At 39.7% G+C, this 16,774-nt stretch overlaps 1 protein-coding gene across 1 annotated transcript in view; it reads left to right on the plus strand.

Moving 5' to 3' along the window:
• SPON1 (spondin 1) overlaps positions 1 to 16,774 on the plus strand; it is a 302,639-nt gene that overhangs the window by 107,682 nt on the left and 178,183 nt on the right. The window contains exons 4-5 of the mRNA XM_508295.7: positions 5,274 to 5,347; positions 9,822 to 9,944. Coding sequence (XP_508295.3) covers positions 5,274 to 5,347; positions 9,822 to 9,944 — 197 coding nt within the window. The remainder of the gene's footprint in view (positions 1 to 5,273; positions 5,348 to 9,821; positions 9,945 to 16,774) is intronic.

Here is a 16,774-nt window from a genome sequence, read left to right on the forward strand (position 1 = left end):
TCCTTGTGAAGTAAAATAAGGGAGATAGCCTCAGCATCCGATATTATCATTGCAGTGACTTCAATATTTGATTCCTGGGTCATCCCACAGTTAATTTTTTCATTGGTAGATGGGAATAAACATTGCTGGTTATAAACTGGACCAACTCTATGGAAAACATTACTGAGATCATACAGAAATTTTATAAAGTATTTCAAGAAATATTCAGTAATAAGGATTTTACTGGAATTGGGAAGAAGGCTGGCAAAAATAGTCTAGAGACCACAAACCCAACCTTCATTTTGGCAATTTATTGTCTCTGTCTGAAGCAGCTGACTAAGGTAATACTCTCACTCCTCCTTCCACAAGCAAAGAAACAGACCTGACATCAATCATAAAAACAACTACTGTTTATTAAGTACTTATTACGTGCCAGGTACTTTTTGTTAGGGGCTGGTGACTTAACAGCAGCAATGATAATGACCACCACATACTGGATATTTACCGTGTGCAACACACCACAGTAGGAACTTACATGAATTGTCTCTGTATGGCTGTGACACATTCCCTGAGGATCCAGGTATATTTTTTAAGTCATTTCATGACCTGATTTCTCCCAAGTACTTCAGTTTCTGAGATCTCTGTCTCCCGGGAGCAGGGACCCCAGCCCCTTTTAGCACTAGACAGCAAACCCACAACTTCACAAACTCTAACTTCACCCCAACAGGCAGATTCCCTCAGGAAAAAGAGTGGTAAATGAATAAACCCTCCAAACAGAAAAGGGCTGAGCACCTAAGAGATTCAGGATGGCATTTTTGGAAATGTTCACTTCAGGTTGAAAAGAAAACTTTTGAAATGATTAGTGAGTTATTTAGAACCTCAATATTCTAAAGTTTGAGAAGATAACATACTGAGGAATTTAATTTAGATTTCCTTAACATGCTCTCTTATGATAAGAGAGCATTCAGTATATAAATGCTATGCAACAGTACTGCCAAATTGCAACACAGTATGGGAGAAATTTGTCATTTTGAAATGCTAAGGGAGTTCTTACTAACAGCTTTCTCATCTTGTAAAGCTATTATTTTTCTGAACGATAATATGATTTATAAACCTCAGCTGAGTTTTATAGTTTTGATGGGAATAGACTCAAAATGCATTTTCTCAGAATATAAAATTCTCTCAGGAGTTGACCAAATGAGGAATAAATAGAAACTTCCGCAACCAAGTGTACCAAAGTCTTGGTCTCCACTAGCATCTCTGTAGGTGAATGTTGGTCTTCCTCAGGGTTCTGGGCTCAGTTTGACTCTCACTCTCAACTCTGCACACTTTCCCTGGGTGACATCAGCCACTCCAAATCCTTTGACTCTTACCTAGGCCAGCAACTCCCATGTCCACACTCCCATCCCCTCCCAGCTTTCCAGAGTTACAATGCCCTATGTCTAACGACCCACTAGACTGCCCACCATCACAACCTAAGCCACATTAGCCTCAGATTCTCTCCTGTCCCCAAACCCTGTTCCTTCTCCTAGAACATTGGTAGTAGAATGATACTAACATTTGGAGGAATTAGGTACGAATCTTGGAATCTAGCACAGGAGACTGAAAAGTGAATAGGTAACAACAGAACTCTTAGGGAGGATAAATGAAATTCATACATAATCTAACCTTTTTTTTTGAGACGGAATCTCCCTCTGTCATCCAGGCTGGAGTTCAGTGGTGCAATCTCAGCTCACTGCAACCTCCACCTCCTGGGTTCAAGCGATTCTCCTGCCTCAGTCTCCCAAGCAGCATGGGCCACCTCGCCCGGCTAATTTTTGTATTTTTGGTAGAGATGAGGTTTTAGCATGTTGGCCAGGCTGGTCGCAAACTCCTGACCTCAAGTGATCCATCTATTTCAGCCTCCCAAAGTGCTGGGATTACTGGTGTGAGCCACAGCACCTGGCCCCATAATCGAACATTTTAGTGCAGAATATTGATGTGTTTGATTATAGAGGTATTAGTGGTGTATGTACAATCTTAACTTTCTGATATCTAAAAGTTTCTGAATTCCAAAACATATTCCAGACCACGGGTTTTGGGTGAAGAATTTGAGGACCTGTCATATATAAAGCATAAGTTATATAAGGTAATAATGTATATTAAGTGCCTCCTTAGTGCAGACTAGCACATAGTAAGGGCTCAGAAATGACAACAATTATTAAAAAGAGGAAATGGGTTGCCTTAGACTTTATAGAATATTGAGGAAGCTGAGACATCGTATAGGAAATACATGTTTTTCATCTCTAGTCCCCCAAAATTTTTATAATCCTATATTTCAAAAATTTGAGGGCAATTACTTTTCTATGCACTATCATGCTTTTAAATGATAGGCTTTGCCATTGTCCCCCTATTTACAGTAGGAGGAAGAAGATTCAGAGTATTTATTACAGAGGCAAGCAAAGGCAGGCATGGGTGATTCTGGGAGAGGAGGCAGCACAGGCAGAGGCCTGGTCAAGTTGAAGAGGTGTTCACACAAGAATAAACATCGAAAGTCTGCAACCCAGGAAGCTTGGCACAAAGTGATGACAGCTGAAGCCAGGACATGTTTGGGGAAAATTATAAAGACCCTTGAATATTATAAGTTTGTATTTTATCCTGTAGATGACTGATTTTTAAATGTTTTTAGCAAGAGAGCTTTATGGAAACAAAACTTGATTTGCATTGGAGCTCTGTCCACTGCAGCCACACACCAACTGGTTTTTACTACATCCTGAGTGCTCTTTTAAAAGAGCAGATCTGATCATCTTAGTCCTTTGGGCACACTCTTCAAAGATATCTCATTAAACTTGGAGTGAAATGCCATCTCCCTGCAGGCTCTGGGTAATGTGGCCCTACCCATCTTCCCAGCTCATCTCATACAGGTCGAGTATTCCTTATCCAAAATGACTGGGACCAGAAATGTTTTAGATTTGTGATTTTTTTTTTCAGATTTTGGAATATTTGCATATACACAATGAGGTATCTTGGGATGGGACCCAAGTCTAAACACAAAACTCATGCACGTTTCAAACATATACATGAATAGATCCTTATATATATGGCCTGAGATTAATGTTATACATTATTCTTAATAATTTTGTGCCTAAAACAAGTTTGTGTTTTACACAAACATTGAGCCATCAGAAAGCAAAGGTATTACCACCACAGCCTGCCATGTGGACAGTTTGTGGTTGTTTGGCATCACCATCATTCCTAACCCTAAATTTATGTGCTGCCAATAAATGTTTTAACTGTGACCTGATACATGAGGTCAGACGTGGAATTTTCCACTGTAGTGTCATGTCAGCACCCAAAAAGTTTTGGATTTTGGAGCATTTCAGATTTTAGATTTTCAGATTAGGCTTGTATAATCTGTACTACCTCCCTGACTTACCACTCGTAGGTCCTCCCATGAGCCCATGTCCCTCCCCTCCTGAAGAACTTTATAAGGGATGCCCTCTCTCTGTCTCCTCCCTTCCACTTGCCTAATTAGCTCCTAGTTTGCTCTTTCAAACCTCAGCTCTGCCAGCTTTTTTCAGGGGAGCCTTTCCCAGCATGGTTACGATGCCCTATTCTATGCTCTCCTGCACTCCGTGGACTTCCTTGTAAACTTTAATCAAGGTTGTGTTAAATGATCAGCTGGAGGTTTGGTTATTTGATACTTTCTCCCAATATGCTGTAAACTTTGAGAATGGGTAGTGTGGCCCCATCTGGCTTGTTTATGACAGTGTCCTGGAACCTCCCTCAGGCCCCTAAGCAGACCCCCAACTATTTGTTGAAAATACACCAGTAAATATAATGGGAAGACAAATGGGGGAGGAGGCTGTTGTGGTTGAAATTAGGATGGAGCCTTTGGCTGAAGCAGGAATGTGGGGCCTGGGATACTTCCCACTAAGCCTGCCCCTTCCCCTCCACAGAGGTCCTGGAGGCACAGAGTGGAAAACACTCTGAAAAGCACTGTTGGAGATGATGGGATGATCTGACTAACAAAAGGCTTTGTTATTTGGCTTTGGGGTGAAGACTGTTATTCTCTTGGCCTGAGGAAACTTTCTTTTGCTTCATAGTCAAAAGAATGATCAAAGTAGCTTTGCGTAGACAGGAAGCATATTTCATTCATTTATTTCAACATCTTGTCTCTCTTGGGTAAGGAATGACTGTAAAAGACATCTGTGGGATGGTCAGAATTGTATTATTTTGTGCAAGACTAGATGTAGAGTAGATATTTCTTTGGAAAGTCATCCTGGCCTAGGCCCAGACCATCAGGAAGATTGCCTCTGTACTCTGTGGATCCATGCACACGTGGCCCCATTCCTGGGTCTGGGATCATGTGACACATGCAGATCATGTGACTCTAATACTCCTTCAGTGTGGTCAGCTATAATACAGTCAAGGAATCCCTATATCTGTTAAACAGGGTGAATGGAAGTGAAAATTACCTTTTGACTGAGTAGCATTGCTGAAGAAAATCAGTAGAAGTGGTCCAAGATCCTTTCACATTGTCTCAGTTCTAAATGTTGTAAACTTTCAAATTACTGAAACTCTGGGTTTCAGTATCCAACCCCTTCAAGGCCAGCTGAAAATCAACAACAGAGTGGGTTAAAATAAAAGAAGCATGTCTGTGCAATCCCAAATTAAAGCGAAAATATGTGCTGGCCAAAAGTAAGTCATTTTTCAGCCTCAAAATATTTTTTCCAAATTCTAAGATCCTGCATTTGACATCTTTAAGAGGGAGATATAACAGCTGAAGTTGTCTTTGTTCAGAATGTAGGAGACAGTTTTGTCTAGACTTTCAGGAAAGATATAGAATGACATTTTCAGAACAAATCAAAATATATTTTTAAATTCCTTTTTCCCCTTCACAAAGAGGATCTGACATGCTTCTGTGATTTGAATTTGGCTGATCTATAAATGGCCTCAATAGTTTAACATGAAAAGTAGAGTAAAATAAACCATTGAGAAAAGTTATTAAAATACTGTTAGTTCACTTTCTTACCTTCACAATAACCTTACCACCAAAAACAATTTAGTAACTAATATTGAGTGGAGTGGTTTCTAGGTATGTGTTAATCTCTTGACATACATTTTCTGACTTAGTTCTCACCACAACCCCATAAAGCAGGTATTGCTGTTATGTTAATTTTCTCATGAAGACACAGACAGTTGGGGTGACTCACTCAAAGCCACAAAGCCAAGCAGGGACTATGTCTGACTGATCTCCCAAACCTGCCTTCCTGCCCTCCTCACCACTGTGCTTGGGTCTTCTTTCTTCACAGGGCCAGCATCGTACAAAAACGCATTATTTATTTTCAAGATGAGGGCTCTCTGACCAAGAAACTTTGTGAACAAGGTAAGACCCTGTGGGTGGGGAGGGGGAGGGGCAGAGACATGGAAGGCAGCTCCTCCTGCACGATCCTCCTGCTGCAAGAATTAAGGCCGCTGGGCTTCGTGAGTTCCTCTGGGTTCTGCTTCCTCACGTAGCTCCGATTTTTAATCTGGCTGTGTGCTGTGGATAATTGGATCCGCCTTAAGCTCTAATTACTCAGCTTGATTCCCTGGGTAGAAGATAATGTACCTTATATTGGTGTCGTCTTCTTATTTTTGTGAAACAGTGATTATTCTGAAGAAGTTCCTTGGAATAATTCACAGGACTTAATTAAGGAATGCACAATTGTGTACCTTTAAAAAGTCTGTAATGGTTCTTTGGAAAAAAATCACCAGCAAGATCTTGTGTGGCACCCAGACAATATGGGAGGATTTTCTCCAGAGAAGACCAGCAGGGGATGGGGATGCCAAGGGGGTGTTGACCTTGTGATATCACCACATTCAAGGATCTAGTCCTTAGATTTGCAAACTTATCAACCTCCTCTCCTTAGGTTGAAGGTGTTGTAACAAAGCTCATGGAGGCTAACTAGACTCGGGGGATAAAGCAGAGACCTGAGTTTAGATCAGGCCCAGGTTCGGATCTGCCTCTGCCCCTTCTAGCCATGTGACTTAAATAGATAAAATAGTACAGTACCTCCTTGACACATAGTAAATGCTGTCTATAGAATAGATAGCTCTTGTTATCTATATCTGAAAGCTTATTCATTAATCTACTGCAAAAAAAATTGACCTTAAACATCGGAATGTTTTTAAAAGTTATTGGATAACTACATAAAAATAAAAAATGTTCTATATTTATACAGCATAACAATCTCATTTCTATTTAATTTTGCAGAATTTTTATTTGCATTTAGAGCAATTAGTGTTTTGAGAAGAAATAATCCTCTCCAACTATAGCAAAGTATAAGCTACTAAGAAAAAGAAAGGTTGATAAAGGTCTTCGGGGAAAACAATAATAATAGGTAATATGTTTGGGGTGCTTTGCTACGTGCCAATAACTATTTTAAGCACTTCATATGCATTAATTTTATAATCTGCACAGCAGCCCTATATGGTAAAGATTATTTTTATATTTTTATTTTATGGATGAGGGGCCTGACACAAAAAATTTAAATAGCTTTCTTAGCATCATATACTCATGGTGGAAGGCTGGATTTGAAGTCAGGAGCCAATGCCCTTAACCATTGCTTTCTATCAAAGCAACTTCTTCCCAGTTCGGTAGTTCTTATCATTGCCTTTGACAGATCAATGCATTGTCCTCCTGTAGATGAGCTGAGCAGAAACTAGGTCCCCTGTTTGGAATTGTTTAGAGAACATGGCAATAGCAAAGAGAGAGTTGGATACCTTGCATTAGGATCATACCTCCCAGAGGGGCTGGAGAGCTGGAATCTGCAGTCCAGAGAACCCTGGCCAGCTTCCACATGGACACCACCACACATGTCTTCTGAGGCTTTTCTTTTTTGTGTTCAACTGCCTGCAAGTTCACTCAGCCTTTCTCTAAACAGGGAGCATCTCCACTTATTAAGCTTTTGGTTCCTCAATGACAATCCCATCCCTGCTGTATCTTCATGTGATGAGATCCAGGTGCTGTGGTGGACTTGTGGGTGTTTTGGATCACACATTTCCAAGACACCTCTTGTAAATGCCTTAGACAAGTCTTCACATAACATCAGGATTGAGACTTTGGGAAGTGCACATTAGTTAATGATTGATGTCAGTACATGAGGGTGTCAGTGAAGTATCTCCTAAGAACCCTCAGCTCCTGAAAATAAGGCTGTCCTCCGACAGTCAAACTGACAAAACCACACCACAGTGCCTGGGGAGAAGACCTAGAGCTGCACAGATGAAAAGCAAAGGCAACCAACACTTTTAAAAAGCAAGATAAACAATAGGTTACTTCCAATTAAGAACAGAGAAACAAAACATTCAAAAAAGTGACCTATAACAAACATATGCATACACATACTTTATTTTTTATTTTGTTAGTTTTTTTGAGACAGAGTTTCACTCTGTCACCCAGGCTGGAATGCAGTGGCACCATCTCGGCTCACTGCAACCTCCACCTCCCGGGTTCAGGCGATTCTCCTGCCTCAGCCTCCCGAGTAGTTGGGATTACAGGAACACACCACCATGCCCATTTTTGTATTTTTAGTAGAGATGGGGTTTCATCTCTACTAAATATGAAAAGATCTCTGTCTCACAAGTAAGATCTAAATAGAGATTTGCCATGTTGGCCAGGCTGGTCTCGAACTCCTGACCTCAAGTGTTCCGCTCATCTCTGCCTCCTAAAGTGCTGGAATTACAGGCATGAGCTACCGTGCCCGGCCCTGCATACACATACTTTAATACCATGTCACAAGCAATTAAATGAAAGAGACAAAAAAAAAAAAGGAAAAATGAAGGGAAACGCAGAAAAAAGAGAAAAATGTCAACAGAAACAGGATAATGAGAAAAGGAAGAAAAAGGGAAGAGGAACAAAGAATACAGGAAGAGAGTTGCAAAGGAAGTCAGTGGATTTCGAGTAGAAATGGGGAGAGAGGGCAGCTCTGGAGATGCTCCATAGCCTGAAATTACCCATGGTTGGCAGACCCTGCTGTGGTTAGAAGAGGAGTAAGTGGACGATTCTTATCACTGCCCTTTGAAAGCCTGATTCATTTTCAATAGGCTTTTCCTTAGTAGGAAAACAGTATGTCTGTTTTTATTTTCAAACTGAAAAATTTATTTTTCAAATGGGAGCTTAAAAATGTATTTTTCAAATGGAAGCTTATTTTCCTTTGAAAATCCAAAAGGTTTATTATGCATTCCTTTGAACCCTCAGAAATATCTTTAAGTTTACCACCTATATCCGAAAGCCCTTTTGATAAGGCAAAGCTACCAGTTGGCCTTCTTTTGGTTTTTGTAGAGACTATTGCTGCCTCATTTAATAGCCCCTAGTAGCTACAATTGAAACCTCAGCATGTATCTCTGATTTAGAAATCCTAGAGCTATGTAGGGAGGCAATTTTTTTTTTAGTGCATCTTTCTTCATTGGAAAAAGCAATACAGAAACAATAAAAAAGTTTTCTCTCTTTGCTATCTATGCAGACCTATCCAGATGAGGTCTTTCCTGGAGTAATGTAGTGCAGAGATTAAGGGTATGAGTCCTGGACCCAAAAAGACCTGGCCTCCAGTTCTGCCTGCCCTGTTCACTAACCCTGTGACCTTGAACAGGTTACCTAATCTGCTTCAATTTACTGACCCGTAAAATGGGGATAGCAAAAGTACTTACCTCCTAGCATTGTTAGGATTAAATGAGACAATATATGGAAAGAAATCAGCAAATAAAAGGACTTAGTATTTTGTAGTTATTATTATGATGTCTCATCCTTTCGTCTCTACCCTAGAACCTAGAATTCACTTCTATCCATCATGGATTTTATATATTTAAACCAAATCAACCCAGTAAATTCCAAAAGGAAGTCTTGTAAAATGCTCTTCATAACACTCACAATGATTTTAACATTCTTTGCCACTACTCTTTGTATAATATTTAAGAATAAATGTCCAACTGCAAAGAAAAAAAATTTATGTTAATACTACTAGAGGAAGTGAAAAAAAGCAACTGAAGCAAGTTACATCTGTAGTCATTGTTTTCATCTTGCAGGAAGCAGAACAGACTAAAAGCAACAACGTGCAGCTAGAGATGTGGGTTTGACAATCGGAAATACTGAATTTATTCATGTAATCTCTCTTTCCCCACTTATCAGCTATTCACAGCTAAAAATGAGGGCCGAGAGGGAATCTTAAGTTTTTCCTGGCTACTTCTATACCCAGAAGTACAGTAAACCTGAGCTTATGAACACATTTCCACCCCCTACTCCTCCCAGTGAAGTCTCTGAAAGCGTGATAAGAAGTGACGTGATTATATATGCATGCCTCTTTTTTTTCTCCCTTCAGTAATTCTTTATCTCTCTCCATTTATTTTCACTGCTCTGCTTCAAAGTCATTCCTTCTGGTCCTGTCATTTTGGTCCCAGAGAATATTTCCTAGAGAAAGCACACATGTGTATTCCTCTTAAAATTTGTTAGAGAAATCCTGTTGTGGGAGGGGTGGGGAAGGAGACCAGGATCCGGAAAGGATGACTGAGTGAATTTTACCCCTGATTTTTCAACATAGCCCCCATCTTAAATATTCTCGAATAGCCTATGGGTTATTGCTCCCACAGATCTTCTCAATTTATTAGGGAAAAAGCTCTCTTTTTTTTTTTCAAAATATTACCATACTTAGAGGCATACAAAATCCTTTATTGCCCAAGTACTGATCTGGCTCTAAGTCTTATTAACTAATGAAAGCTGCATCTTCTTTTCCTAAGGGTTAAGGATAAAATGAGACCATGATAGCACCACCTTATATACAACCCACATTTACTTTCTAACTTGGTGACTTTTCTGACTGTTTCAGATTCCACATTTGATGGGGTGACTGACAAACCCATCTTAGACTGCTGTGCCTGCGGAACTGCCAAGTACAGACTCACATTTTATGGGAATTGGTCCGAGAAGACACACCCAAAGGATTACCCTCGTGAGTAGAGTGGCTACTCTGTGGTTTGGGGAAAAGCACATTGTCAAAGTTCTGTCTGGTTATAGGGCACACTAGCTGCAGCATGTCAGATCTGCTCCCTAGTATTGGCTGATTCATGAAATGCACAATCCAAATATGTATATTAATCAATACAGGCAGACATTATATGGGTATGCTTTCAGCTTCTTTGCATAGCATTGTGCTATTTTTTTTCTTTTTTTTTTTTTGAGATGGAGTCTCACTCTGTTGCCGAGGCTGGAGTGCAGTGGCACAATCTCGGCTCACTGCAACCTCCGCCTCCCGGGTTCAAGCAGTTCTCCTGCCTCAGCCTCCTGAGTAGCTGGGATTACAGGTATGGGCCACCATGCCCAGCTAATTTTTGTATTTTTAGTAGAGATGGGGTTTTGCCATGTTGCCCGGGCTGGTCTTGAACACCTGACCTCAGGTGCTCCACCCACCTTGGCCTCCCGAAGTACTGGGATTACAGGTGTGAGCCACTGTGCCCAGCCCCAGCATTGTGCTTTCTTATCTGTGATTTTTAAAAATATTCCCGAAGTCATGCTGCTTATATTCAAGTGAGGCATTTGGTAACCTCAATCCCCCTGCAATGACCCTGTCCATGAATTCCATGACAGACCTGCTGGAAATAGCGGCAAAAGGGACCTGCTCTTGACTCTATAGGTCAAGGTCAACAAATACTCTGCTATCATAGGTGTTAGTAATTAGTCAGCATGCCTTTTTTTTACTGACTTCAGATGCCACCTTGAAATCCCTTCATGAGGGGCCAAGCATGGTGGCTCAAGCCTGTACTCCCAGTGCTTTGGGAGGCTGATGTGGGAGGATCCTTTGAGGCCAGGAGTTAGGCAACATAGCAAAATTCTAAAATTAGCTGGGCATGGTGGCACATGCCTGTAGTCCTGTAGTCTTGCCTGTAGTCCTAGCTACTCAGGAGGCTAAGGCAGGAGGATCTTAAGCCCAGGAGTTCAAGGCTGCAGTGAGCCATGACCACACCACTACACTCCAGCCTGGGCAGCAGAGCAAGACACTGACTCAAAAAAAAAAAAAAAAAATCTTTTCATAACATTGTTATCAAGATAGCCAATACAAAGCCATGAGAGTTGTCAGGAGACCCCAAACTTACTATTTTTTAAGTAGATCCTACTAATTCCACTTTATCATATAATTGTCTCAACAAACGCCTAACATGTGCCAGGCACTGTGCTCAGCTCTAGAGTTATAATACTGAACAAAAAAAAGATGTACCCCATATTCTCAAGCCACTCAGCGGCTAGTGGAGAGACAGACACTAACCAAATAGTCATGCAGAAAGAGGTGAAGACTATAAGAAAAGTGGACTTACTGTGAACCAAGCATTTCTACATATGTTATAGTGTTTAATTCTCAAAGTAATGTGTTTTTGTGGATACGTTTACTGGGGAGGAGAGAGATGTCATGATTTGCCCACACTGAGATGTAAGTAATGGATCCAAGATCCAAAGGGGTTTTTCAGGCTCCTATGCCTGCCTTTTGTTTGGGTTGCGTGTTGCCCATTCTCTCTGTGGGTGGCAGGATGTCCATGTGTGGCACTGAGCCTGTTTTTTTCTGTTCATTGTCTGTTTTGTTCTTGTGCATTTTACTTTGGAGTTACCGCAGTTCAGGAAGAACAGTAGGAATGGGAGAGAGAGATTAAAAAGAGGGATTTGGCTCAGGTCCCAAAGGAAAGGGGGAGAAAAGGGCACATGATTGGACTTAAGAAGACTCAGACCAGATCAGAACCTCCATGATCCCCACGCAGCCCACCCAGAGGGGACTTCGACATTTGTTGACAAATCAAGAGCTCTATTGTTTAATGTTACCCACATGCAATCAAGGCTTGGGATCTTAGAAGCCTCTTTCTAGTTCATTCTTCTGACTCTGAGATTCAGCCTGATCTGCATCAGCTGTGTGGGAGACCTGTGCGAAGAAACTTGGACTCTCTGCCTGGGGGAAAGAAAACATTTGGAACAAGCATGATGGAAAAATTTCCTCCAGCCTCTCCTATCCACTAACCAGAGGAAATAAAATGTTAGGGGCCCGTTACTCATCTTTTGTGATCCTAAGAAGCTTCTTGACCTTTCCTATTCTGCCACTGTCATTTCCCAGAATTTAGGGAGGAGGTGAAAAAAAAAATTGTTTCTGGGTCTTTGGGCCAAATCAAGTACAAATCTATACAGAGTTTCTGTGGAGTTGTTGAGAGTTTCTTAGTAAATATAGCAGTGTGTTCCAGATCTTCTAGGATTGTTCCGTTTCTGACATGATGTCTCATAGACAGTTGTCAGATTGTGTCCTAATTTTTGGTTGGAAAAATTTGGTCACTTGTACAGAATAGCACTTAGCATACTGTAGTTATTTTTTTAAAAGTCTTTCTTTCCCACTAGACCAAGAAGTCCTCCAGGACAAACGTGATGACGTGCTTATCTTTGATTCTTAGTGCCTGTTGTCTTCCCAAGCACTGTGTACTGATTGTTGAACTCAGAGTCACACTCATTATGACCTGGGAGGCAGATGTCTAGCCTTCAGCTAATTATGATGGGCAGTATGGAGGAGAGTGTGAGTCAAACCTTCCATGGAGGAAAAGGAGTGAACACTCAGGGAGACTGGAGCCGTTTAAAAGGACATGGGGAGGATCTAATCAGGATCTTGAAAATTTAATGTTCTCAAAAGTTATTTCTATCAGTCTTAAGTAATAGATGAATTTCTTTTTGCCGCTGTAAAGATGATACTGTCTTGATAACCATTCTCTATCATCAAGCCCAGAGAAGCTTCCCACAATAGTGCAAATTGACAATTGCCAAGCCCCCCTGTCCTTTATTAGTCATCCAAAACACTGCTTTCTCTACAGTGATCTTAGGACAGTGGTTCTTAAGCTTTTAAATCTCAGGACCCCTTTTGTATGCTTAAAAAATCTTTGAGGATCCCAACATAAGTGGTTTATATGGGTTATAGCCATCAATCTTCCATGTATCAAAAACTAAAACAGAGAAATTGAAAAATATTATTTATTTTTAAAATAAACCTAGTAAATTAAAAATAATAAACTTGTTCCAGGTTAATATAAAGAACATATTTTATGAAAATACCTATATTCAAAACAAAAGAAATGTGAAAAGAGGATCAGTGTTTTATGTTTTTGCAACTGTCTTTTCTATCTGGCTTAACAGAATACACCTGGATTCCCATTTGCCTTTGCTTCTGCATTCAACTTAGATTCAAAATAGATTCAAATAGGTTCAAAAAATCTATTTTTTGGTTGAAGTATGCGGAGAAAATTCTGTCTCATATGGCTATGTAATTGGAAAAGGGAAGAGTATTTTAATAACCTTTTCTGATAATTATGGATAATCTTTGATCCTACACCAGAACTCTGCAAATTGTTTTTTTAAAGGTTAATTACAATGTGGAATATGAAACTATATCAATGAATTTGTACTCTTACATTAAAAGTCATTGCTTTACCTTCTACTTTGAATGGATCTTTTACAAATGCATGGTTTTGTAACATCTTACGTTGATCATTTGGAAAATATTGGTTTACTGAGTTATGCAGATTGTCCAAGTGTTGACACAGTTCATTAAACAATATGAAAAGCCATATCCATTAATATCACTACCAATCTCATCAGAAAAGTATTTAATATTGGAAAGCTATCAAGTTCATAGTAATGAGCACAAGTTTTCTAAAATTCTGGGTTTTGCTTGAAAGCTTGAATTTTATCATTGGCAACAAATACTGTCAGTTGTTTTCCTTGAAGTGACAGGATCACTTTATTTTTTAGAAAATGTAGGCCAAATTCCCAAGTCTGAATAACCATAATTTGTCTGTCATTTGTCCTTTCAAGTGAAAATGATGTTTTATGAACATAAAAAGCGGCTAGTCCAGCTTGCACCTCAAAGAGTCACATAAGTGCTTTTATTCAAGACAATCACAGTACTTCAGTATATAGCAGAAGTGCTTCTGCATAGTTCCCAATTAGTCACACAGAAAAAATAAAAATATGTTTACTCAAAGGCAGAGATCTAATGAAATTAATCATTTTTATTGTTTTTTCAGGACATTCTTTTTTTTTTTAACTTTAAGTTCTGGGATATGTGTGCAGAATGTGCAGGTTTGTTACATAGGTATACATGTGCCATGGTGGTTTTGTCGCACCTATCAACCCATCATCTAGGTTTTACGTCCCATGTGCATTAGGTTATTTGTCCTAATGCTCTCCCTCCCCTTGCCCTGCACTCCCTGACAGGACCAGGTGTGTGATGTTCCCCTCCCTGTGTCCATGTGTTCTCATTGTTCAACTCCCACTTACGAGTGAGAACATGCTGTGTTTGGTTTTCTGTTCCTGTGTTAGTTTGTTGAGGATGATGGTTTCCAGCTTCATCCATGTCCCTGCAAAGGACATGAACTCATTCTTTTTTATGGCTGCATAGTATTCCATGGTGTATATGTGATGCATTTTCTTTATCCAGTCTATCACTGATGGGCATTTGGGTTGGTTCCAAGTCTTTGCTGTTGTAGACAGTGCTGCAATAAACATAAATATGCATGTGTCTTTATAGTAGCATGATTTATAATCCTTTGGGTATATACCCAGTAATGGGATCGCTAGGTCGAATGGTATTTCTGGTTCTAGATCCTTGAGGAATCGCCACACTGTGTTCCACAATGGTTGAACTAATTTACACTCCCACCAACAGTGTGAAAGCATTCCTATTTCTCCACATCCTCTCCAGCACCTGTTGTTTCCTGGCTTTTTAATGATCACCATTCTAACTGGCATGAGATGGTATCTCATTGTGGTTTTGATTTGCATTTCCCTAATGACCAGTGATGATGAGCTTTTTTTCATATGTTTGTTGGCCACATAAATGTCTTCTTTTGAGAAATGTCTGTTCATATCCTTCACCCACTTTTTGATGGGGTTGTTTTTTTCTTGTAAATTTGACTGAGTTCTTTGTAGATTCTGGATATTAGCCCTTTGTCAGATGGATAGATTGCAAAAATTTTCTCCCACTCTGTAGGTTGCCTGTTCGTTGTGATGCTGGTTTCTTTTGCTGTGATGAAGCTCTTTAGTTTTGTAAGATCCCATTTGTCAATTCTGGCTTTTGTTGCAATTGCTTTTGGTGTTGTAGTCATGAAGTCTTTGCCCATGCTTATGTCCTGAATGATATTGCCTAGATTTTCTTCTAGGGTTTTTATGCTTTTAGGTTTTACATTTAAGTCTTTAATAATCCATCTTGAGTTAACTTTTGTATAAGATATAAGGAAGTGGTCCAGTTTCTGTTTTATGCATATGGCTAGGCAGTTTTCCCAGCACCATTTATTAAATAGAGAATCCTTTCCCCACTGCTTGTTTTTGTCAGATTTGACAAAGATTAGAGGGTTGTAGATGTGTGGTGTTATTTCTGAGGCCTCTGTTCTGTTCCATTGATCTATATATCTGTTTTGGTACCAGTACCATGCTGCTTTGGTTACTGTAGGCTTGTAGTATAGTTTGAAGTCAGGTAGCATGATGCCTCCAGCTTTGTTCTTTTTGCTTAGGATTGTCTTGGCTATACGGGCTCTTTTTTAGTTCCATATGAAATTTAAAGTAGTTTTTCTATTTCTATGAAGAAACTCAATGGTAGCTTGATGGGAATAACATTGAATCTATAAATTACTTTGGGCAGTATGGCCATTTTCACAATATTAATTCTTCCTATCCATGAGCATGGAATTTTTTTCCATTTGTTTGTGTTCTCTCTTATTTCCTTGAGCAGTGGTTTGTAGTTCTCCTTGAAGAGGTCCTTCATGTCCCTTGTAAGTTGTATTCCTAGGTATTTTATTCTCTTTGTAGCAATTGTGAATGGGAGTTCACTCATGATTTGGCTCTGTGTTTGTCTGTTATTGGTGTATAAGAATGCTTGTGATTTTTGCACATTGATTTTGTATCCTGAGACTTTGCTGAAGTTGCTTATCAGCTTGAGATTTTGAGCTGAGATGATGGGGTTTTCTAAATATACAATCATGTCATCTGCAAACACAGACAATTTGACCTCCTCTCTTCCTATTTGACTACGCTTTATTTCTTTCTCTTGCCTGATTGCCCTGGTCAGAACTTCCAATAGTATGTTAAATGGGAGTGGTGAGAGGGGTCATCCTTGTCTTGTGCTGGTTTTCAAGGGAAATGCTTCCAGCTTTTGCCCATTCACTATGATATTGATTATGGGTCTGTCATAAATAGCTCTTATTATTTTGAGATATGTTCTATCAATACATAATTTATTGAGAGTTTTTAGCATGAAGCAGTGTTGAATTTTACTGAAGGCTTTTTCTGCATCTATTGAGATAATCATGTGGTTTTTGTCATTGGTTCTGTTTATGGGATGGATTACGTTTATTGATTTGCATATGTTGAACCAGCCTTGCATCCCAGGTATGAAGCCGACTTGATCATGGTGGATAAGCTTTTTGATGTGCTGCTGGATTTGGTTTGCCAGTATTTTATTGAGGATTTTCACATCAATGTTCATCAGGGATATTGACCTAAAATTTTCTTTTTTTGTTGTGTCTCTGTCAGGTTTTGGAATTGGGATGATGCTGGCCTCATAAAATGAGTTGGGGAGGAGTTCGTCTTTTTCTGTTGTTTGGAATAGTTTCCGAAGGAATGGTACCAGCTCCTCTTTGTACCTCTGGTAGAATTCAGCTGTGAATCCGTCTGGTCCTGGGCTTTTTTTGGTTGGTAGGCTATTAATTAATGCCTCAATTTCAGAACTTGTTATTGGTCTATTCAGGGATTCAACTTCTTCCTGATTTA

Source organism: Pan troglodytes, chromosome 9, assembly GCF_028858775.2.
Source record: "Pan troglodytes isolate AG18354 chromosome 9, NHGRI_mPanTro3-v2.0_pri, whole genome shotgun sequence".
NCBI lineage: Eukaryota > Metazoa > Chordata > Mammalia > Primates > Hominidae > Pan > Pan troglodytes.